Raw genomic sequence first — 24,155 nt, forward strand, 5'->3', positions numbered from 1 at the left:
ACTTCTCCCTTGAACAGTTGGCGGTAGCTTCAGCCAGGGGGAGAGAGATTTAATTAGTGATGAGTCCTGGTAAAGTTGACCGTTCCAAATTTGAAGAAAGGGAAAATAATAGGGGATTACAAAATTACACTGTATGACCAAAGGTATTCTTGCTGAATTTATTATAAAGTCTTCTCTGAAGAGTGGAGGTTGTTATAGCTGCGAAGGGTGGACTAACTCCATATTAATGGCAATAATTTTGTATGATGTCAGGTGTCAGGTGTCCACATCATTTTGGCCAGTTTAGTGTACCAAGATATTATTTAGTTTTGGTCATGTCATAAAACTATCAGTTTTGGTGTATTACTCTCTCCAGTTAATGAGGCTCCTTTGAAAATGGATCAGTATGCCACCTGTGGTGGGATACCTTTATAACCCTTTTATAATAAAAGATAAATAATGTATGCCATTAACATTGCACTGTATTGTCTGGTCAAGCTGAAGTGGAATTCATTTTCTCATTTAGTAGAATTACCGATGGATATTGAATATGTGGGGTAGAATTCATGGTTTTTCATGAGCTCCATCTTTTATACGCTTTTATATTTTTTGAATGGGTAACGTGGTAGCCCTGCTTTTTGTTTAAAAGGACTCTTCCTTAAAAAAGCCCAGATTCTAGATTATTCTAGATTATATTAGCACTTACTCTTCTGTATTCCCTGCTCTCAGTTTATTGTTAAATTTGTACTAATACAAAATACAGCAGACATCGAGTTTCATTCACCCTCATATTTGATAACTAAAAGACAGCTTCAAAAGATTTTTGTATGACCTTTAGGTAGATGCTTGTGTATTCCTCCTAGTCGCTGTTGGCATCAGAATTTCTCTAATATTCCAGCCTGAAATATTACTGGAGATAGAATTAAATGGGAAATATGGAATACAGTTAGTTTTAAGTGAGGAAATATAAATGGCACCGCGTTTCAGTGTGGTAAGAAATGAAAGATGACGCATTGCTGAAATGTATCAGCACTTTGTACATGATTCTCATTTTTTACCTCTGGGAGTTGAGGTTCTTAAAGCACTTGCCTTTTTTGGTCTAATTCGGGCTGTGGGCCATGAACCTCTTGTCATTTCAAAGTTTTTTTGCATTCAAATGTCTTAGAGCCGCTACTGTTATTGACAGATAGTGCTTGTCAGCAAGTGGGACCGGTGTCATGTCCTCTGAGTGTTGTGTTTCAGCATGCCAGCTGGGAGAGAAACCTTACTGAGGTTTTTGAAGTACAGCCACATAATTTAACCCTAGTCTGAACTCTGCATGATAGGGCCGGATTGTACACACTGTCTGAGAATAATTTGTGTACATCTATCAGAAGGTTGTTCTGGTCTCACATTATATTATTTAATCAGATAACTCATGTCTTTTTTTTTTTCTTTTTTCCATACAGGTATTGCCTCTCTGAGTGTGCAGTTTGCCAAACTCCGAATTGGAGTCAAGCATTTAAACTTTTCAAAAACCTCGTTATCACCCAAAGGTAATCAATACCCGAACGTCTGACTATAAATGGTTTTTAGGTGTGACATTCATGTCATACTGTACCAAATCCACAAATTAGTGATGGAAAGAATGAGGCCTTATGAAAGAAAAAGGGGCTGAATACACCATCAGTGACTCACAGATTTTAACCAGTCATTTAACCAGTCATTTAACAGTGAGTCATTGTTATTTTGTGAAGAGCAAAACCTGGCAGGTTGACGAGATACATATTCAGTGTGTAATAGAAGAAAAGCGAGCAGAATAGCAAGAGCTCATCATTAATGTGCCCGATCACCCTGCTGCTCAAACGAAGCACACAGGCAGCCTCACTGTGGGTAATAAAGGGTGCTAATTGACAGCACTTTCACCTCTCAGTGCTGCTGTTCAAACATTCTCAGCTGAATCCCTCTCAGGGAGAAATGATTAATTATGTAATTCCTCCCCGCACGGATACAAACCAACATGTCATGTAAGAAGCTGTTTCCTATTTGCGGACTTCTTAAGGGTAAATCTATAGAGTTGCTTTTCTCGGGTATTTGTTCATTATAAATATGTATTTAGGAATTTCACAGAATATTCAATAAATAAATAAAATTAATAAAAATAAAAATAACTATTTAGAAATAGGTATTACTGACATGATTAACAGAAAAATGTTTTTTCAGGGCATGTAAATGTTTAGCATTCATAAGGTGCATTTCATCTCAGGATTTCTAAGTGGTTTCAAAGTTAAGTGTGTTGCATTCCAGCCCAAAAATAGTCATCATATGATACAAGAACTAAATAAAAAATAAATGACGGTTTGATTGTGTCTGCATGAAAACTATTTTATAATAGGTATTGGGTTTGGGAAAAGGGAGCCTTCAACACACTTATAATTAATGGCTATAGTTCTGTTTGTAATTGTTAGGCTATTTATTTTACTGGTACACTCGCGGTGCTACATAATACCAGGATATACCCATATATACTCATTTGAGCTAAATCCAGTTCCAATTTACATTCTTGAATGGTCATTTTTAGATGTGAAACACCTTTATGAGTCAGTAATTCAGTCAGTTAATTAATGGTTCTTGAGGCAAATTTGTAGAGTGGATGTCTGCAGCAAGTTTCGTGTAAATCGGACTCATGGCGTAGGAGTTATGACCTTCAACATTTGTCCATAGACTGGTGGCACCCCCTATTGCGCGATTTCAATATAGTTTCACACACGTGGTTCAACAGTGTTATGAAACATATCCTGCGAGTTTTGTAATGATTGGACAAGCAATTTTTGATTTGTAGTCTTATTTTTGTTATGCCACAGCCATTTTTTTTGTATTTATAGCTCCCCCTAGTGATCGATTTGAATTAAACTTTCAGGGTATGTTTCAGGTACTTATGTGGACATATCCTGCAAGTTTTGTGATGATTAGCCCAACGATTGTTGACTTTGATCTATTTATGTGCTGAGCCACGCCCTTTTGAAGTTCATTGGAGTTCAATATCTTCAAAATGCAATAAGATATCAACAAGCTTTTGATCACTTTTGATAAGCTTGGTCCAGTAATGATCCACAGAAAATTTGGTAGCAATCGGACCTACGGTTTAGGAGGAGATGTCAAAAATGTATGTTTAAAAAAAAATCAAAATGGCGGAAAATCTAGCAACCGGACTTTAGTGGTTCTTGAGGCAAATTTGTAGAGTGAGGATAAATGGATGTCTGTAGCAAGTTTCGTGTAAATCAGACTCACGGCGTAGGAGTTATGACTTTTCAAAGTTCAAAATTTTGACCTTTAATTATAGCACCCCCATCAGGCCGATTGGGGTAATATTTCTTGGCCAGCACTTGCGCACAACTTCCAATCAATAGGCAGAATTTCATGTCTCTACCATTTACCATCTCACAGGAATTTGCGCAAACATTTCTGAAGAAGATTAATAATAAACCAGCACAAAAACAATAGGGTTTCAGCCCTTCGGGGCTTGAACCCCTAATAAATGCAGCCAGAAGCAGGATGAAAGCCAATTTCTGCTAGTTACTTGGCTAGAAGAGCACTGACTCTTCATTCATAGATCTTCCCTTGCCTCAGTAAGCTGTTTGAATTTAATGGCTTCCATAATATGCTTGCTTGTGCTTCAGTTTCTGCCACATATTAGAATGCACATTAATTGCTAGTATTTGTCTCCTTATTGATTTGGATTCAAAAGCAGGCCGGTCTTTCAGAACATCGACAGACTCATGGGCTTTTGGATTAAGAGCTGAGAGATTGCTCTGTGCCTGCAAAAGACTCTGTCTGCTACAGTATTAGGGTGCTTAAAGGAGACTAATGAAACCGTGACCATTTGTGGAAGACGCCTTTCTCAGAACAATGATAGGCAGGTGTTGGAAATAGACACACAAAAAGTCGACTTTTGACCAATTCACTTTGAACATTCAGGAACATGACCTGCTGCTGATACAGTAATCATATGGATTGATTGAATGATTGAACTGGATGTATTCATTCCATTTTTTAAAATGGATCTCTCAGAGCCATAAATCAATAACATGAATAATTTCCTTTTGTGTCCCTTTTTCATTCATTTGTTGTGTGAGAGGCCTGACACATTAGTTCAGATGCGCTGAGAGCCCGCTGTTTTAGACCTGTCTGAAAGAGATAGCACCTGTGAGGAGAAATGCCATTTTACTTTCTCCCGTCTTGGCAAAAAAGAAAAAGAAATACAGTAAATGCATTCCATCTTGACAATGAGAGGAACCTCCATCTTGAATCGGGCTGTTCTGACAGTTGTCATCATATCATGGAGGCTTGTGGCTGGCAGGCGCTGCCTCTCGTTGAGTCAGAGATTTCTGAAAGGTCAGAGTTCAGCGGCAGCTATCTGTAGACATCCCGGGAGTCTTGAAGTTTGGGTCTAATACAGTTATCCAATTCTGGCCCCTCATAGTGTGGTGCATACGTATTCCCTTTGTGCACCCTGTCCACTCTGTCAGTTTGATTGTACCCAATGACAGGTGCTGATGTAAGGGGTCCAGTTGCTTCTCTGTGCTGTAGTGGTTGCGGCCAGGTAGATGCCTCTGATGTTCCTCACTGTGAAAGTGCAAATTAGGTAATTGACTGATGGAAAAGTATAGTAGAACCACTTGTTATTTCATGTAATGGTTATTTGCTTATGAATAAATAATGCTTATAAACGATGCTTATGTATTATTTATATAAACACCCAATACTTTAAACTGCAAGGTTGTCATTTGTGTAAGCTAATACCATACTCATTTCATTGTACATACATGTGTCAGTTACATACTAAAGTGCAAACAAAGATGTGATTCATATATTTATACATGTGCTCATATATGAACCTGTAACTTGAGAGGATTAGCTTGTGCCTAATGCTACAAGTGGAATACATTGAGGTAGGTACTGTATTCGTAAAAGGAAAAGACGTGCACACCCCACAGGTTCAGGGTACAAAGAAACAGTTCCGGTGAAGGAAAAATATGCACACTTCAGTTCATAAATGTAAAATTGTTGCCTGTATTTTTAAGTTAATTTTTTAAACAATACATTTCCTGGGTTGAATGAATTGAAATGCAGTTGACACCAACCTGTTTCCTGTGTATACTCTGTGTGACCCTGACCAGCAGGACCTGCAGGGTTTTCTACGGTTACTCACCAGGAGCTTCCAGCATTTCATAGAGATGCAACTGTTCTATTCAGAAAATGTATTCCTCTCTTAATAAGAAATGCATGGATTTTTCTTGGATCAAACCCAATGCAATTTAGTGAGTCTACAGTATGGCAATTAGGGTCTCAGTGGGGTTTAAACCAGGATGATTAAAAGCTGTCCCTTCAAACAAATGCCACCGCCAGTGGGTGATCTTCCATAGACTCCAAAAACCTCAGACATCAACAGTGAGTTGTGAAATATTCCCGCCCATTAACCGATTCTTTGTTATACAGCAGGCAATTTGTGTTCATTTGGGTCGGTCTGTGATTTACAGGTGCTCGGTAGTTAGTTGGGTAGGAGATATGATTCCAAAAAAAGCAATAAATATGACCCAGGTGTGTAAAGCAGGGAGACAGGAGTTGCTTGTTTTGAGGATGTACCTCATTTGCGTAGGTCACTGCCCTGGCGGTGGCACAGCATCTGAAATGATAAGCTCCACAGCAAACACACTCCAAGAGCTGCCATGTGGTTTTGTCTTTTTTATTTTTATTTTTTATTTTTGCTGGCTCAAGGGCTGGGAATGACCAGGTGCTAATGCACTGCTGCCATGACCATGTTTCCAAATGTCCCCCCTCCCCCCCCACCACCACCTCTCCATACACCCAGTTTCATATAAGACCACATAATAACCACTGCTTAATTTGGCTGGTTATGATCCTAGCGAAGGCCATGTTTGGTCTCTCAAAGGTTATCCTACATCATAAGTATTGTCAATGGTATTTTTGGAGAAGGGTGTTCTTATCCCCAAATACTTGTTTTTGTTAGATCAGATGCTTGCAGCAGGACTATCAGGGGAATTGTCATGCTAAGTCACTGGTGTTTAGTTGATTGGCATGCCCTATGATTTGGTATTGCCGGCAGTGTAGTATAATGAGTAAGGAGCTAGTCTTGTAACCTAAAGGTCACAGGTTCAATTCCCTGGTTGGGCACTGCCGTTGTACGCTTGAGCAAGGTACTTAACCTGCATTGCTTTAGTATATATCCAGCTGTATAATTGGATGCAATGTAAATGCAATGTAAAAGTTGTGTAAGTTGCTCTGGGCTCTCTCTAAATGCCTGTAATGTAATGTAATGGTATAGGATCTTGATGAGTGCCGATGAGGACTATGGCCACCAGTGCCACCGGGTGGTGCATATTCAGCAACAATGTTGCACAAGATGGGGGTGGGTAACAAGTTGGCGTGTCCTGTACAACACTTAATAAATTTGACCTATTCAGAATGTACTTAGTGAATGTTGATGGAGAGGTTCCGAGATGATTCCCAGGCCAGCGGTATTGCCCTGAGAGTATGAAGAAAAGTAGTCAAGTCCCTAATAGAGTGGGAGCTCATTAGTTATAGACCCCTGCAAGCTCTCTTTCCTTCTGAATACTGAAACAGTGTTTAGTATTCAGCACTGAAACAGAGACATAGGCCAAACCTTAGGCTTACCAAAATCAACTGATTTTGACTGATCAAATTAGAACATCATTAAGAAGAAAGAGAGTACTGGTGAGCTCAGTAATTGTAATGGGCCTGGTAGCCCCAAAAGACCTCTGTACCTGATGACCAAAGAATTCTCTCCATAATAAAGAAAAACCCCCAAACACCTGTCTGACAGATCAGAACAGTGGTAACCAACCCTGTTCCTGGAAAACTACCATCCTGTAGGTTTTCATTTCAACTCTAATTTGTCCCAACTGACTCTATTAATTAGCAGCTGAGCAAGATCTCTAGCTGTTGAATGTGGTGCTTTGTCAGGTAAGAGGGGAAACCTACAGGATGGTAGATCTCCAGGAACAGGGTTGGTTACCACTGGATCAGAAACACTGTTCAGGAGGCAGGCGTGGATGTGTCAGTGACTATTGTCCGCAGAAGATTTCACAAACAGGGCTACAGAGGCTACACTGTAGGAAACAAACTACTAGTTAGCCACAAGAACTGGATAGCCAGGCTACAGTTTGCTAAGAATTACCTGAAAGAGCCTGCAGACTTCTGGAACAAGGTCTTGGGACAGATGAGACCAAGATTCACTTGTATCAAAGTGATGGCAAGAACAAAGTGTGGAGGCCAAATGAAGTGCTCAAGATCAAAAGCATACCACTTAGTCTGTGAAACATGGTGGTGGGAGTGTTATGGTTCAGTCATGTATGGCTGCCAGAGGTGCTGGCTCACTTGTATTCATTGATGATGTAACTGCTGATAGCATTTGCAGAATGAAGTCTGAAGTGCACAGAAACAGCTTAGGTTCAAGCTCATTGGACTGTGCTTCATCCAACAGTAAGACAGTGATTTCAAACATACTAAGGCAACAAAGCCAAAAACTGGAATATTCTAGACTGGCTAAGTCAGTCACCCAATTTTAATCCAATTGAACATGCGTTTCATGTGCTGAACAGAAAACGTAAGGCAACTGTCTTTATATCAAAGATTATGGAGGGCACTGTAAAATTTAAGGAGTTCACAGTTAATATATTGTTAAATTTATTTGCCATTCCAATAAAAACAGACATCCTTTAATGTTGTGTTTAATGTTAGTCCGTCTGTCAGTCAGTCAATAGGTCAGAATGTACTTTCTTGTCTAAATAAAGGTAGCATGTGTGTATATTTGTGCGTGAGTGTCTGTGTGTTTATGTGAGTGCGAGAGAGATATTAAGGACCACCTAGATTGTGGGATACTCCCAGAATGTACCACTCTGGGCTTGATGTCATTTCCTATGCATGCTTTCTTCTTGTTTCAGGGGTGAATAGCCTTTGTCAGTCACTGAGTGCCAACCAGTCCATTGCCAGCACCCTCACACACCTTGACCTCTCAGGGAACGTTCTACGAGGAGATGACCTCACGGTATGAGCTGCACTGCATGCACGCACGTGCACACATCAAAACTCTGACTAAAGCAGAAGTCACTGAACACCTTATTCTGATTATGTTACTGAAATTAAGGTCTTAATTTAAGCAACCTAATTATTGTAATATATATAGAGTGCTGTGATGTTACTTGTATTGTAGAACTATTGGAATGCAATGTAAATGCAATTGGATTTCTGGTAATGGAAATGGTAGATCTTTAGGGAATCCTGCAGGAGATGGCTTTTGGCCATTTAGGGAGTTGCTTCTTTTGTAGTCCCATGTAAATTGCTTAATCGGACTATTGTCTTAATTTCAATATTAATAGTTGCGTTATTATGGGCTCAGCTATGGTCCCTGATAGTTGATAGTACACTTCCCAGAAGTGGGGCACTGACTGTTAAGAGATCAGTTGGAGATTATGGTCCTACATTTGAGCTTCATTGAGAATCAGCTCAGGTTATCCTCCCAGACAGGAAGGCCAGTCTGCCAGGCAGTTTCTCCCACAGAGAGTGTCTCTGGCCGGCTGCCCTGCTCAGTGTCTGTGCTTGGCTGCCTCTTCAAAAACAGCAATGAAAATGAAACTGGCCCCCTGTGACTGGACACCCCTTCTCTCCTCAGTCTGTTTCTTTCTTTCTTTCTCTCTCTCTCTCTCTCTCTCACTCAGTCACTCACACACACACACACGCACGCATACATGCAAACACACACATGATGTGCTTCCCCATTATGTTATTGTTATCAATCATAGGCAGATGAGCTTCTCTTTTCAGTGAGGTACCTCCACAGTTACAGTACATCCCCCAGGTCCACCACCTTCCCACAGCCTATTCACACTAATAATGTCTGTATCAGTAACACACCACTGATTGCACACGGAGCACGGGGCACTATCGACACCTGAGTCTCGGCAGGTTTTGCTGTCCTCATTCGGCTGAGAATCAGTATGGTTGTCGCATAGTACTGCAGTGAATTTATCCCTACTGCCAATGCAACATGGGACTGCTACACCAGCAACACTTACACCAGTGAAGAAAATATGATCATGATCACTCAATAAAATGTTTGACAGGTTAATATTTTTTATAAATTTAGTAACTGGGTTGAACTAGTGTGTGAAATCCGCAACTACAGATGACTCACAGGCATGATTTGAGGTCCCTTTGGGGATGTCACTTACTGTCTAATTACCTCAGTGCGCTAAAATGTTGTTGATTCTATTCCAAACTAGTTGGCAAGGTAGAGGATCCTGTACAGTAGGGTCCAAGGTGCCATTTTGAATTATCACATATTTTCTGTTGGCAACACTGGTACAGTACCCCATGGACCTGTCTTTGTAACATTTGGACATCTTTGTAGAACCTGTACCATTTCCTGGGCCAGCCAAACAGCCTGACCACTCTGGACCTGTCCAACACTGACTGTTCACTGGACCTGGTGAGTGAGCAGATGGTCCACAGCTCCTGTTCCACCATACCCTACCCTGCCTTGCCTTTCCATGCTGTTTACCTTTATTCTCAATTATTTTGAAATATGCATCTTAGTTTTGAATGTATATTTATGACTGATGACTTTTTTTGACGATTGAAAAACTTTTTCTGGAATCAGCAAGTATGCAGATGTATGGTCTGTAGTTGGTTGATTGTGGGCAATGTGTGAATGGCCAGTTGTTATGACTTGTTAATCTGTCTTCCAGGTGTGTTCTGCACTTCTACGGGGCTCTGTCCTGCACCTGTCAGTTCTAAACATGTCAAAGAGCATTTTTGCCCACAGGTGAGAAAAAACATGGTTCGTCAAGATCATCACACTGTGTCAGGTAGTGATTGCATTAAACAACTGTCTTAGAATTTAATGTGTTTTCATTAAAAGGTGAAATTTTATAACCAGACATTGTCAGTTTGACTCACCAAGAGAATTAATAGGTTAAGTTTCCTGTGAATGCTAGTAAATGGATTCCAGAGAAACCTCATGGAGGATTCATCTGTATGCTTGTCTGGGTGTTCCTGCAGTTACCAGTAGGCAGGGCTACCATTGTTTTCTTCGAGTTATTGAACCGGCAGCCTTGTCTGAGCTCAAGCCGTGGCAGATTTCACCTCAGTGGAATCCCACAGAGAGCTGCCCCTCTCAAAGCTGTGCAATACATGGCATGTTCACCTTGTTTTGCTGGCAGTCTGGAATGCATTGAACTTTACTGAAAGTTCAAAATCTCCTTCCCCCCTCCATGTGTTTTACAGTCATATTTTCCTTGCGGGATCAATGTATTGCATGTCATTGTTTTGGGCAATCAAAGTTACTTGTACAGAAGAAGAGATGTGGTGTTTTGAAAGGGCATAAGCCCTGAATGTTTTCAGACCCACAAATGAAATCTCATGCTGTTTGGAACAAGATCAGCAAAGTCCAGCGTGCCCGTTGTTATGAATAGGATCGTAGGTCTAGCAGGAAATAAGATAATGGAACTAAGTGGGGAATGGGGAATGGAAATGAAACTACAGACTGATAATCAACTCCGGGCCATGTCTGTCCTATCCAAAACTAACTAACCAGGCTCGTCTTTGAAGGCTTGCCAAGTATGTGACGGCTTTGAACGCTGAACCTCGGGAAAATTAATCTGCAGGACCAAGAGTCCGAATAGCATACCCCCAACGGAGGTTTAAAATTCCACCCAGAGTTACCTTCAAAAAATAATAAAAGAAATAGAATAAGTAGGTTGCCAAACACAAAATCTAAACAGCAAACAAACCAGAAGGCCAAGACGAGAATCAGAATCGAGCAACATAAGGTCAAACACACAAAGTCAAACAAAGTATCATAATCCATAAGTACCAAGCACACATTTTGAAGAGCTAGTGTCCTCTAGTGAGTGGCAAACACCAGCTTTTTCAAATGAAAAAGAAATGAAAATGGCCTATTTAGTAATGCACCAGAAGAACCAGACAAACATGCATCATAAACAAATGTAAACGCAGAACTTCCAACAGGGGTCATAAGACTATGGAACTTTTTGACAAATTGACCATTGACCAAACCCAGCAGTGCCTAATCTTACTAAGGGCTCTACACGGTTATACCAAGGCTTTGTTGAATACTCAATTCTTCTTCACGTTAGGGTCACATCATCCTGTTGTGGCTTATTTTGAAACAATGGACTCACTCACTGTACATTATCCATTTGCACTAAGGGGAATTTTCTCACCTTGCAGAAAAATAGAATTAAAGCCATTGGTTAGAGAATAATTATTGCAAAATTGCTAATGAAGCAAAATCTTGTGAAAACCTGTTCTCAGCTGAGATAATGTATTGACAAAGGACGAACACCAAAATCAGCCGGCATTTCATCTGTTCACTCACAGTGCATAAGGGTAACAGCCATTGGTCATCTCTGTGAACTGTACACAGTGACCGTACTACATAATGCTTCTGTTATTCAATGTCTGTGTACTATAAATAAGATTGAATGAGGCAGCAAGAATGTCTAGTTTGGCATGAGATTTTGTCAACCTGCCATTTGAAGTTGTGAAATCTCCAGTGATTTATGACAGATTGTTTACAAATACTGTCAGCAAATTCAATTGTAAATGTTGTTAAAGGGCCTCTTTTACACACTCCACTGTTGTGCCAGGGAGAATGCTTTAAATTTAATGGAAAGATTTGCCTAAATCTGTAAGTAAAATCTAAGTTCCGTGAGATGTTAACCCCTGCAATGCCATTTCAGTCTGAATAGGGTGTTTTTATGGCGTAGAGAACTGATTGTCATCTTCTTTGTCTTTATACAATGTGCTTAAGTGTTTATCAGTAGTCATATTGGATTCAAATATTTGGAGGAATTGTCTGTTGATCCAGCTGAAAAGGCACAGATGTCAGGAAAATGAACTTTCTGCCGCAAAAGATGACTGGTTTGAACCCCACCCAGATGGGGCACTGACATTGTATCCTTTAGCAAGGTTCCATACCTGAACAGCTGGAGTCAATGTCCAGTTTTACGAATGGACACTAATAAGACACTCTGGACAAGGGGCATTCGCTAAGTACAGAAGTGAATTATAATATTTCTACTATAGCTGGGCACTTACCACATTCATACCCACTTGCAAGGAGCACTTGTAAGGTTGTAAAAGGCTAATTGTCTAACAGTGTAATTACTACTGTTGAAATTTTCTGGTTGTAACACCATGACAGCTGTGTGCAACTCATCATTATGTGAGATGAAAGCAGGGTGTGTGCAGTGCACCGGAGCCTTGATGGCACCTCAGCCTTCACTCTACTGAAGGCCAAGCTGCTGTCAGCCTTGGGTTGGTGCTCTAGGATATGGTCCCTGTTAGCAGAAGTCAGATGGGACAGTGTGGTCCAGTCCCCTGCTGGCTTCCCACATGCCCGTAGGTCTGGAGTTGGCACATTTCACTTGCTCCGTACCCTGTTGGGTTGGGAGTGATGTGGGCCAGGGAGATGAGTTTCAGAGCATGACTGTTACCATTAGACAAAATACCCTGCATGTTCCCTCAGGAATATGAGCACTTTAAGAAAACAAGTAAATCAAATGAAACCATGTACAATTAAAGATGGCATGCTTATAATCTGTATTTGTGTGTCGTTTAACACCAGAAAAGGTAAAGAGGTCGCTCCCTCCTTCAAGCATTTCTTCAGCACCGCTGTAGCTCTGAGCAGCATCAACGTGTCAGGAACAAAGATTCCACCGGAGGGCCTAAAGTAAGTCCCCTGCTGTTTTTCCTGTGTGACTGGTGCCATTCACTGAGTTCTAATGATGTAAAGACATCCATCATTCCATCATGTGCAGCAGGTCTCTCTCGCACAGCACATTAGTGCAGCGACACATAGTCAGTTCAGTTTCTTATGACGAACGTTACTGTTCATGACAATTCATGGAAGTTGATTTACTCTGTTTGCTAATTATTTCCTCAGGGCAATGTTACTGGGCCTTGCCAGCAATCCCAACCTGAAAGATGTCTCCCTGGACCTAAGCTGTTGTGAGGTAGGGATGAGTACTTCTAAATCATGAATCAAAAAAAAATTGCCTTTTGTCATTTTCCACGGCACTTTTCCAGAACGGTGAACAAAAATTTCCAGTTTGGGAGCTAAAGGGACTGGAAAGATGTGGTGTATTTGTATTGAGATAATGTTGAGAACATGTCCTTTATAAATCCCTTAAAGCTTTGGCCTAGTTAGCCGTTTTGTCTTACATGCACGCACAGGATGCAAATGCTGTCAATTTTTCATTCCATTCCATAGGGTGTTTAGTTATGTTCAGTCCCCACACCCTTCAATCCTCAGGTATTGGGACTTGAGTACCTGAACATTTCACACATTTGCACACAAATTTCTTTTCTGACAGTGTCTGTCCTAAATTATCATCTATGTCAGTCTTGGCCAACCCTAATCCCAGAGAGCTGCTGGTTCTGCTTATTTTTACTGTTACTCAGCATACTTAATATATCAATTAAAGTAGTAAACAATTACCTCCCTGGGTTTTTTGGGTATAAACTGTTTGATTTTATTGTTAAAACAAAAAATCAGCTACTGGTTGTTGAGGGCCAGGGTTGGCTGACTTTTTTTGTGTGTGTATAGCTGGAACAGGCTAGCAAACACAACAAATATAGAATGCCTATATTCATTATTCTCATGTGGTGAAATTAGCTTGCTTTTCCCCTGCCTGTCACTCTCCCCCTCTCCCCCTCCCTCTTAACCTCTTTCTCCTTGCCTTCCCCTTGCCAGCTCTGATAGCAGCAGGTCTGGAAGATTGTAAAATCATTATCTATCCAGTTTACTAATCCATTGATTGAAGGTTTTGTCAAATACTCCACATGCATCAACATGTCAGACACATCCTACATTTCACATGCCACATGTATTTTTCAAAATCAGGCCTACTCCTTTTTTATAAGCATACTGAAAAATAATAAAATAATAAGACGTTTACTGACATAAAATGGGGTATAAAAATTCCTGGTTTTCACTCAGATGAGTGATTTTATTCAAGGCCTCCAAATGTGGAGTCTTCTGTTTAGACTTAGGCATTACAAAATATTTTTTTGTTGAAAACAAAAACCTTATGTCAAGAACCTTTTTTGCTGGTGCGAAACATTCTCAGCCTACATTCTGAAAAAGTTGTGGTTTGTTTATACAGGAGAAACAATGTGTGTCCTTTTAGACAAGCCTAAGAAACTATACGTCATTAAAAACAATTTCGTTGGCTAAAATGCCTCATAGTCGCCATAATACCTTGCCACTGGCTGGCTATGTACAGGGCAGAAGTTGTACTGTCCATGAGTTGCTGCTTGTGCACAGTGGGTCCCATTGGCTATATTGAGGGACTGTTTGGCCAGTACTTATATACACAGTATTTTCGGTGTGTATGCAAAGGAGATACGGACAACAATAATTCCTCGAGAGAATTGCTTAGTAAACAATGGACACTCTATCAATGTTTCTCTGAGTTAGCACGTTTTTGGGTATAAAACCGCTATGGATTTTGTTTGCTGGACCCTTGTCATGATAAGGATATCCAGTGAGATTTGTGTCTGTGGATTTCCAAAACCCTTGAGAGGACCTCCCAAACTTGTTTTGCCTCCCCACATGTTACAAAATAAGGAACTGTTGTTGCTAAAACAATGGCATCATGAAATAGTTTATAGAGATAAAACTATGAATTTTAACATTTTGAAACAGTACTGTATATCATGTGACCAGACTTATTGAAAATTTCACTGTAAAACAAAAACAGAATGAATGCAAATAAACCCACTTTGGCCCAAATATTTAAGGGGTGATAAAACGAGACAACCATCAAATATGCCAATTTAGCCCTCTGCATATGGGTTATCTTTCAGGCAAATGGGTTATGCATTTTCTTTCTTGAAAAATGTAATATTTTTAGGGAATGTATTTCAGAATTTTTGCATTTGACTTTTAATTTGCATTTGACTTTTAATTTGATGACATCAGATGAAATATGATGACTGAACAAAAGAGAAAATTATGTGTTGCTCAATCTGTTGCTGTTCACCTTGTGGAACGATGATAAAAATGTAGTTAAGAGAGTGTAGTGGAAAAGAGCATGCCAACTGCCTAAGCCTAAACTTGAGCTTTAACTCCATTTTGGATTGCAGTGAAGGTTGGAAATCATAGTATGCACAAGCTCACTCGGTCATTGAGAAATATGCTTTAAGTGCAAACATCTTTGGCCTGAGTAACTCCTTGATGAATCCTTTAAATTACATAATCTGGTCTTGGGCAGTAGTTTGATAAAGCAGTCTTGTTGTTTAGAAACAGGTTCATTGTGTATGACAGCAGATGCCTCCAGTCAAAATGTATTCATTTTACTTCCTATTTATGAATGTTTTTACAGAATAGAGCTCAAATATCTTTATGGTATTCAACCAGTTTGTTGCTTTATCCTTCCATATGGGGATCTATTTTTAAGAAGTAACATGCTTCCTCGTTGCTGGAAGTATGCATATCAGTTGTGAAAATTTGTGTGGTTAAACCAGTCCTCATTGGTTAGTTATCTCAGTTTTTTCAGGTGTTGGATCAGATGAATTATGCTTTAAGAAACGAATGGTGAACATATGAGCTCATGGCTGCTATGCTGAACAGAACACTTGTTTATAGGAATCTGCAATGCATTGTTCACATAATTAGACTCAGTTGACTAAAGCGCTGAAATTGCTAAATGAGTGGAAGCAGGGCAGCATAATTGTTACACACCGTATCACACATTGCACTTCCTATCAGAACACACATAAATACATTTGACATCCCAACTACAAATTCCTGCATAATGGGCCATTTGGCAAGAAGGGAGAGCATGGGAAAATTAAATTTGCCTTGGTAATAATATCACATCATCTGCTCTCAAACAAAGAAGGGTAATAATGGATTCAGTTAGACTGTGAAGACCTAATTCCCTGGAAACTGATACATTGCTAACTTCATTCCAGGAAGTTGAAATCTTTCAAAAAATTAACTGCCTGTGCAATTAATTGTCTGAAAGCTTTTACTTTATTGCATGTTGTGTGCGGGCTGGCTTCCTGCATGATGTGCAGTTATTGTGCATAACTGCTGGCTGTAACCTGATATGTGCTCTTCTCTTCCCTATCGCACTCATAAGCTTGGCCACTGTGTAAGTATTGCTCTTGCTAACTCCCTACGGTCTCTGCAGTCTTATGTTCTCTGTCAACTTTCCTTGCTGTAATAACCATACGTGTCACATCATTATAAATAGGGCTGTGTATGATGTATCAGGGCATTTGATTTCAGTACAATTTGTTTTTCTTCATTTTTAAAGTAAAACTCAAAAAGTGATCTTGGTCCAAGTTAAAATTTAAGGAAATAAATGTTTTTATCATTACATTTTAATTTAGAATTCAATTTAATCAAACTTATATCATGAAATAAACACAATCACTCTGCTTTTTCATTTTATTACTGTCATGCTATTATCATTGTCTGAATATTAATTCATGGCACTGCCTGAATTAGCTATGGGTGGGTAGTAGGGTTGTAGAAATGTTATATTTCAGTGTACATGTGGGCTGTTTAGACAACTGGGAAATTGTGAGCTCAACTGTTTTATGTCATCTAACTCACAGGATACAGGACTCTCAAAAAGAACCCCCTTCTTTACTGGGTGACCTCTCCACAATAATCACCCTCATAGTCCAAATCCTTTATATTAGTATAACAACTAATGACAAAAAAAAAGTATTTTACTCAACTGGAAAGACCAAATGAAATTATCCATACCCCATTGGCATCGTAAAAAAACTGACTGTAACATCCAACGATTTATCCCTTTTCCTTGAGAGTTAATTTCTCTATACAATTCACCCCATACAACACGTTTCTTACTTTTGCCTTTACAATATTGTAGTCATCAATTGAAGACTACAACAATACCATACAATGTTCCCCTGTTTTATCATTTTGTTCTGTTGGGCCCCATCCACTTTAAGTGTTGTATTGTGTACCTGTTTTGATGTAAATAAAAAAAGGAAAAGAGAACCCTCCTCTCTTAATTCAGCGTTGTATGTTTTGGCCTGCAAGGTTTGGTAGCTCAGCAATATTAAAAAGGCATTGGTGCTGATGTGGTGCTTTACATTCTCATAAGTGTCCAGCTGTGGAAACATTTCTTACTAAGTGAAGCCAGGCTGGAGGGGAAGTTTATGCCCTGCTGTAACGTTCCCTTTAGTAGTGTGTTGATTAGCAGTAGTGTATTTTCCTCTTCTCTGTCGCATCATTTCCCCCTCTGATCTGCAGTTGAGGTCAGGCGGCTCTCAGGCCTTAGAGGGGTGCATTGCGGAGATTCCCAACGTATCCAGCCTGGACATATCTGACAATGGTGAGATAATTTCTGTGAATGTCTCTTATGTTATCAAGTGAGTGCTACACATTGGTAGTCACTGTGCTGAAAGTGTTCTGAGATTGTAAAAGGAGTTCGATAAATGCAGTCCAGAAACTGTACTGCAACTGTAACTGAATCTGCCTAAGTAAGTAATATGCAAAAATATATAAGCATTGTCTCAATGCTAGATAACATAAAACATATTTAATGTTGCCTTGTCTGTGTGTTGGTGTCAAAGTGGTTAAAGAACCATCATCCCCAGCTGCTGCATTTTGGCAGACAAGACAATCCAGGAAGTTATTTCTGAGCCTTCTGCTTCCTTTCCGTGTCTTAATAAACACTTGACAGGACATCTGGTTTTAATTATGCTGCTACTAATCTAACTGTTTTGGCAAGTTGTGACTGTGTATTAGCTTAAAGACAGGCCTGATATGCTCTGTCTGTATCTGGCCATAGTGAAACCTTCAGTGCCATTAAGTGTTCCATTTTGTGTTCCATTTTTATGCAGAAAAACGACCATTTCATGTTGTGAACATCTTTAGATGTGAAAACAATAGAATTCCGCATGCTGCAATGGCAATTTACTGTCCCAAGCCAGCTCTTGCTCCACGTGGCTTTTGGTATTGAGTATTCTAATATCATGGATGCAATGCTAAATTTCTATAATTTTTCATGCCTCAGAAAGTCATAATTCTCTTGCACAAAATGGTAATTTAATTTAGCAAAATTAATTCATGTCCACAGAATTATTATGACCATAATCCTATTGTTCTCAAAATAATATATTTTTTATGCTATAAATTTTTGGCACAGCTTTACAAAGTAGACTTGACTGTATTGGTGAATTGGGCAGTTCATGCACGTTGTGGAATAAAATGGGAACTTTTGCTGAAGTATCACATTTGATAACGTAGCCATAAATCAGAAATACAGTGCGGCAGTAAACTTTGTGACTCTCTTTGCTGAGCAAAGTGTGAGTCATTTACTATTATATTCTTCAGGCAGTCCTTCAGTGGTTGAACGGGGCTGTTTTTGTTTTCGTGAAGGTTTGGACTCCGACCTGACAACTTTACTGGTGTGGCTTTCCAAAAATCGATCCATCCGGCATCTGTCGCTGGGGAAGAACTTCAACAACATCAAATCAAAGTAAGCACCTGGTCAGGAGCCAGGAGGCTGGTACCAGAGCTGTGATGCGCAGGCTGGCTCAGATTCTGCAGATTATTATTTCGAGCTTTCCTGTTCTCATTTTGGGCCTCTCGGAACCCCCAAAGGTGCTCTTGGAGGGAGAAGATACACTGTGTTGGAGTGATCTGGTTAAAGTGTATTTTGTCTGACTGTTGGCACCACTTGCGTCCCAAAGTTTGTACATTGTTTTCTTGTCTTTGTTTAATACAGGAACCTAGCTCCCGTCTTGGACAGCCTTGTGCACATGATACAGGATGAGGAATCGGTGAGTTAACACCTTCAGCTCCTTGACATCTGGGTGGAGCTTGTGTCAGATATCTACCTCACAGACATGGAGCACTTTTCTACTTATAAAGAAACATTCCTGCCTGCATTTTTGATGGCACTAATATTACATTTTTTAGTTTGAATCATTTGAATATCCCATCATGCTATTTATAAATAAATATGAGCAGATTGTTCTGAATAAAATATGGGAAGATTCCAAATGAAATGTTTACAAAATTGGGGATGGAATGTTCTATTATATCTCCATTTCAAATTGATTGGTGCTATCACTGACGTGTGTGTCAGACTGATTTCTCTTAAATTTTAACAGTAAACGTATATTATTTGGGTTCTAATGTAAGATAAATACACAGGACTCATTGCTGCAAAGCCAGCAAAACCGTTTGTCATTGTTACCACAGTGCAGGCTGTGTTTGATAGCACTGGCCTGGGGCCATGCCGGTCAGGCCAACTAAAATGGAATGATTTCTGTATCACCTTGCTCTCTGTATTTCCCTCTGATAGGATAAGGAGTGTGCTTTCTGTTTATCTGACAGCGCTGGCTGAAATGGTACTAGGACTTGGCTGGCAACCATTCCAGAGAGGAGTGCTCATTTACTTGCATTGTTTTTGTTAGATTTCATGTATTATGATGTGGTTTTAACTGCTCTGTCAAATACTGTAAATTCTCTAAATTGACCCCTGACATTCCTCAACTATGCCTGGAAAGGGACGTTCCCATCTCTGAAACTGGAGTCCTGCAATCTTATTGGTTCAAGCAAGCTTTAGCCTGCAATTTTGCTGCCTCCAATTGGTTCACCACCTATGCAAGATTACAATTTGTCAGGAAATTGACCATTGCTTGGTTAATTAGCAATGTGCATCTCAGAGAGTGGGTGGACATAATTACACATCAGTGTCAACTCAATAAGGCTCATGGTACCGTAAGATTATGGGTGTGACACTACTGTATATAATCTACATCATTCTGTACTTACTGTAATACCGTAAACAAGAATGAATAAAGTCACATCAGCTCAGGAAGAATGACTGAACACATTCACAGGCAGAACTAGTGCTGAGGCTGCTGTGAATTGATGTGTCTATTCAATGTATCTGATGCAGGCAGTCCCAATACTCACTACCCTTGCCGCTTGTGTTACACCTGCCAAGCTGAATCTGTTTTCATTTGGAGGACACGGCTTCTGGAGGCCAGGAACCTTGACCTTTGAGAAAATTACAGACCAGGGTTACGGAACCCTGGTTTCTCACTACAAAGTGTGGAGATGGAGGGCTGAATTTATATTCCGGCATCACGTTGTGACAGGCCACTTCCCTGAGAGGTTTGAGCGAAATAGAAGTATGGAAGGAAGGAGATAAAGCTGCTCTCTCGGAGAGAAATAGAACAGCAGAGATAGGACTCGCTATTTGGGAATTATTTGTCCCCACTGGCTTAATCACCATGTCAAATGTGACATTGAAAAGGAAGTTTTCCAGGCTGTGTAGAAGTTTCTGGAAAGAGGAAAGCATAGGAAATGAGGCAAATGCTTTAGATTGGCTACTTTGCTGCTTTTTTTTACTAAAATGGTTTGTTTTAACCATTATGTAATAGCAACAAAGATACTTTTTAACCACAATGTGGTTTGTGCTTTATTTTGTAACTATTAGTGAACTCCTTCCCTTTTGTTTTGTAGAGGGAAGGAAAAACTGTGTTGCATTTAGATTGATACTTGTCCTGTGACTGTCAGTTCACCACTACATATGGTTGTTTATGTATATAACATGGTATTCCACTTATTTGCTATGAATTGTAAATGTATTTTTTACTGAAAGGCCTGACCTTAGTACATGTATCCATGATAGGGAAGTCATTTAGACTGCAGTAATTATGCCCCAGTTCTGTGGGTGGCGTAAGTTTCCAGAATATTCATGACCATGCAACATAAACTATTCTATCAAGTCACATCTTACAATGTCGACCCACCACATACACAGCAGTGTTAATAGAGATGGATGTGCATCAGTCATTTATCAGTGTGTTGTTTATGACCTGGGTAATTACTGTGATTTAACAGCATACAATTGAGCAGCCACTCGTGTCCTGCCAGTGCATAGGAATGGAGATAATCTGAGCTCTCTGCACACGTGTGAGAGTCTTACTGCCACAGTGCTGGGGATAAAGGGGGTTTGTTCAGGAAATTTCTTATTTTTTTACAGCCCTACACAGTGAAATAATTCCAGACTGTGGTAGTGTTCTCCATTAATTATGAAAATCATTTACAAATTACTTTTTTCACTAGTTTTTATGTTTATTTTATGTTTTTTGACTTTGCATTTTTCTCCTTTCAATGGAAAGACTTCTCCATTTTTATTAATTGCATACTGGATGACACAAAGTACATGCTTTTAGTAAATCAGTGTGCTCTAATGTGCAGTTAATAATCAGGTAGGATTGTAGTGACATATTAGGAAGGTAATTGGAAGTAGAGAAACAAATGTAATCTGTACTTTCTCACTAGTAAACCACCACAGCTCTTCATCTTCATACCAGCACAAGATGGCTCCCTCATTAACTGCTTTAGTTTCCATCCTTCCCCTTCGATCCTGACCCAGCTTTTCTCAAGCTAGCCCGTCTGCATATCTGGCCAGATCCCCCATGCTTCCACGTAGCGTGGGCTGTTGCTGAGGTCATAGTTTGGCTTCTGTGTGGCCGAGGAGTGGGCTCATGGAAACATCCTGACTTCCTCTCTTTTGTCCACCTGACACACAGCCAAATCAAATCATATTTGTTATGCATAGAGAAGAATGCTTGCAGAAGTTATTATGTGGTATGTTGCAGTTATAATGCGTTATAATGTGGTACAGTGCTGTTGTAATGCAAGATTTGTGCATCTGAACCAAAGCACCCTCACAAACCTCTACCCATGTCTCTCATTCAAGGAGGTTGTGGAGAAAGTCTTTAGCAGCTCTTTGAACTGTGTGAACTGAGAGAATCTTTAGAGAAGGATCTCTGGAATTCATCAAAGTGGATCGTGCAGAAATCCAAGAGGTCTGCATCCAGTACATAGCCTTGAGTATACACGGTATTGAAAGTATCAAGGCTTGTGTTAAACCTACACCTTGCCTGCTGTAATCCACTGACATTCCATAACCTTGTTTGCATTGCTGTGGCCTGTTAATTTTCCAACCCTCAAGAAATCCAGAAAAGCAGAAATGGCAGACTGGAATCATCCCATCAGGATGGAAATCTCAACAGACAGGGGCTGGGGTCGAGTTGAGGAGGAGTGGACGGAGTTGAATGGATGGATAAGAATCAAAGACGGAAGTCAAAAGGATTGTTAGTGCTTAACACTCAATGGATTCACTTATGATTGAGGCCCAGAATGTGACTGGGTCAAATTAATCCCCATTTGCGCACTGTTTAATGAGGGTATCTGATTACCAATGTAATATGAAAGGGCTGGAAATGAGAGGAATCCTGTTCATGATAATCTTGTTGTTCTTACATCGAGGGGCATGTTTTTGCCACAGCAGAATTGTGTTCAGAATATAAATTGGTGTCATGCCGAACTAAGGTCCTAATAGACTGGTGCTCAAAGCAATAACTCAGTTATGTAACATACAGTAGATCTGGTCTTCTGGAGTGTGTAAGTCTGGATTTAAAATTCCTCCCACCCAGCCACTGACCTCCCTCTCACTGGCGGACTCCAAGCTGAAGAGTGACCTGACCATTGTCCTGAATGCCCTGGGCAGCAACACCTCGCTGACCAGAGTGGACATCAGTGGGAATGGCATGGGTGACATGGGGGCCAAGATGCTGGCCAAAGCCTTGCAGATCAACAGCAAGCTCAGGTGAATCAGGCGACTGTGCTTTCTTGTACCGACTTGTAATGGGAATAGATTTTTTTTGTGTGTGTGGGTGTGTTCTTCACTGTGACTTTTTTTTTTTCAATGCCTGTGCTTCTTCACAGAACGGTCATTTGGGACAAAAACAACATCAGCCCACAAGGCCTGCAGGATGTTGCAGCAGCTCTGGAGAAGTGAGTTTTGTCTGTGTGTGTGTGTGTGTGTGTGTGTGTGTGCGTGCGTGCGTGCGTGTGACTGTGTGACACTGCTCTTTGTTTCTTTGTTGAGCTGTGGGTGAGGGGTTGCATGCCCAAATGCACACCTGGCCTGGGGTTGCAGCAGTACAGCTGAAGGTGCAATGGGGCTCTAATGAGCTCTCAGAAGAAGGGGATGAACTTATTATGGGAGAAAGGGGCTTATGGCTGGACTGGAGGGTGGGTGGGGGGTGCAGTTGAAACTAGGCAGATGAAAGCTTCCGCCAGAATCAGATGCAACTCCTGGACATGGAATTGCAGAAGCAGCTGTAGCCAGAAAACAGCCCAGAGACTGAAAGGAGGCAAGGAGGAAAGGAGGCGATGAAACAATGTGGGGTTGTGCTGCTTCCTGCTCCAGTGGGAGGGACGAGTCTGTCCGCTCTCCTTTCATGGTTGTGTATTATTCATTCCTCAAAGCAAGAGAAAGACAGAGGGGGTACAAGAGAGAGAGGGGGGTTGAAGGGGGGGGGGGGGGGGTTATATTGAGCGTGGAGAGAAACAGCCATCAGTACTCATGTGCCGCTACATCTGAAAACCAGATTGCCTCTTTTTACGTTTGGGTATCCGTTTCTAGCATTTTAATTGACGTTTGGCATAATTATTTCAATTCTGGCACTTCCTTTAGACCGTAAACTGGCTGTTACCGAGAAAAAGGCATTCCGAAGCTTATTGGCAGCCGAATCATGGGGTTCCATGGTAACTGCGGGCGAGTTGCGGGGTGGAAGCGGTGGGGGCACACGGGCGGTTGACAGCGGGTGTCTGTGAGCCCTGTTCATCCAGTCTACCTGGGGGCGGAGTCCTTTTATTTTCTCCTCCGGAGTGATTCTTAGGTTTTTGGCCTCATTCCCTGACACACTTTCAGTGGCTGCAGAATACTCAATTGTTCTGAGAGCTGAGTGGGTGAAATCAGGACATGGCTTTTAAGCGACTAAATGCTGCACCCTGCTCTTCAAAAAAGGGTGGCTACCCTTGTAAAGGAGAGGGGGGGGCAGTCTCTGAATAAGAGGGGGGGTGGTGGGGGCCCAGTCTCTTTGTTGTAGCGTCAACTGTATTCAGTTCAGCCTGTTCAGTTTGCTGTACAGTCCTTGGTCTCACTATGTAAGATGTCCACTGCCATTTTACAAAGGGACTGGCTTTGTGTCTTATCTCAAGTAAAACCCTATAGATATTAGGCACCATCTATAGGATTTTTTTTCCC

At 40.6% G+C, this 24,155-nt stretch overlaps 1 protein-coding gene across 2 annotated transcripts in view; it reads left to right on the top strand.

Moving 5' to 3' along the window:
- The window catches only part of LOC135256652 (F-actin-uncapping protein LRRC16A-like), a 104,063-nt gene that overhangs the window by 48,453 nt on the left and 31,455 nt on the right, over positions 1-24,155 (top strand). For both annotated transcript variants that reach the window (XM_064338626.1, XM_064338617.1), the window contains exons 12-22: positions 1,428-1,514; positions 7,944-8,047; positions 9,410-9,487; positions 9,747-9,823; positions 12,650-12,754; positions 12,968-13,037; positions 17,321-17,402; positions 18,452-18,551; positions 18,801-18,855; positions 22,537-22,709; positions 22,829-22,897. In XM_064338626.1, coding sequence (XP_064194696.1) covers positions 1,428-1,514; positions 7,944-8,047; positions 9,410-9,487; positions 9,747-9,823; positions 12,650-12,754; positions 12,968-13,037; positions 17,321-17,402; positions 18,452-18,551; positions 18,801-18,855; positions 22,537-22,709; positions 22,829-22,897 — 1,000 coding nt within the window. The remainder of the gene's footprint in view (positions 1-1,427; positions 1,515-7,943; positions 8,048-9,409; positions 9,488-9,746; positions 9,824-12,649; positions 12,755-12,967; positions 13,038-17,320; positions 17,403-18,451; positions 18,552-18,800; positions 18,856-22,536; positions 22,710-22,828; positions 22,898-24,155) is intronic.

This window comes from Anguilla rostrata, chromosome 1 (genome assembly GCF_018555375.3).
Source record: "Anguilla rostrata isolate EN2019 chromosome 1, ASM1855537v3, whole genome shotgun sequence".
NCBI lineage: Eukaryota > Metazoa > Chordata > Actinopteri > Anguilliformes > Anguillidae > Anguilla > Anguilla rostrata.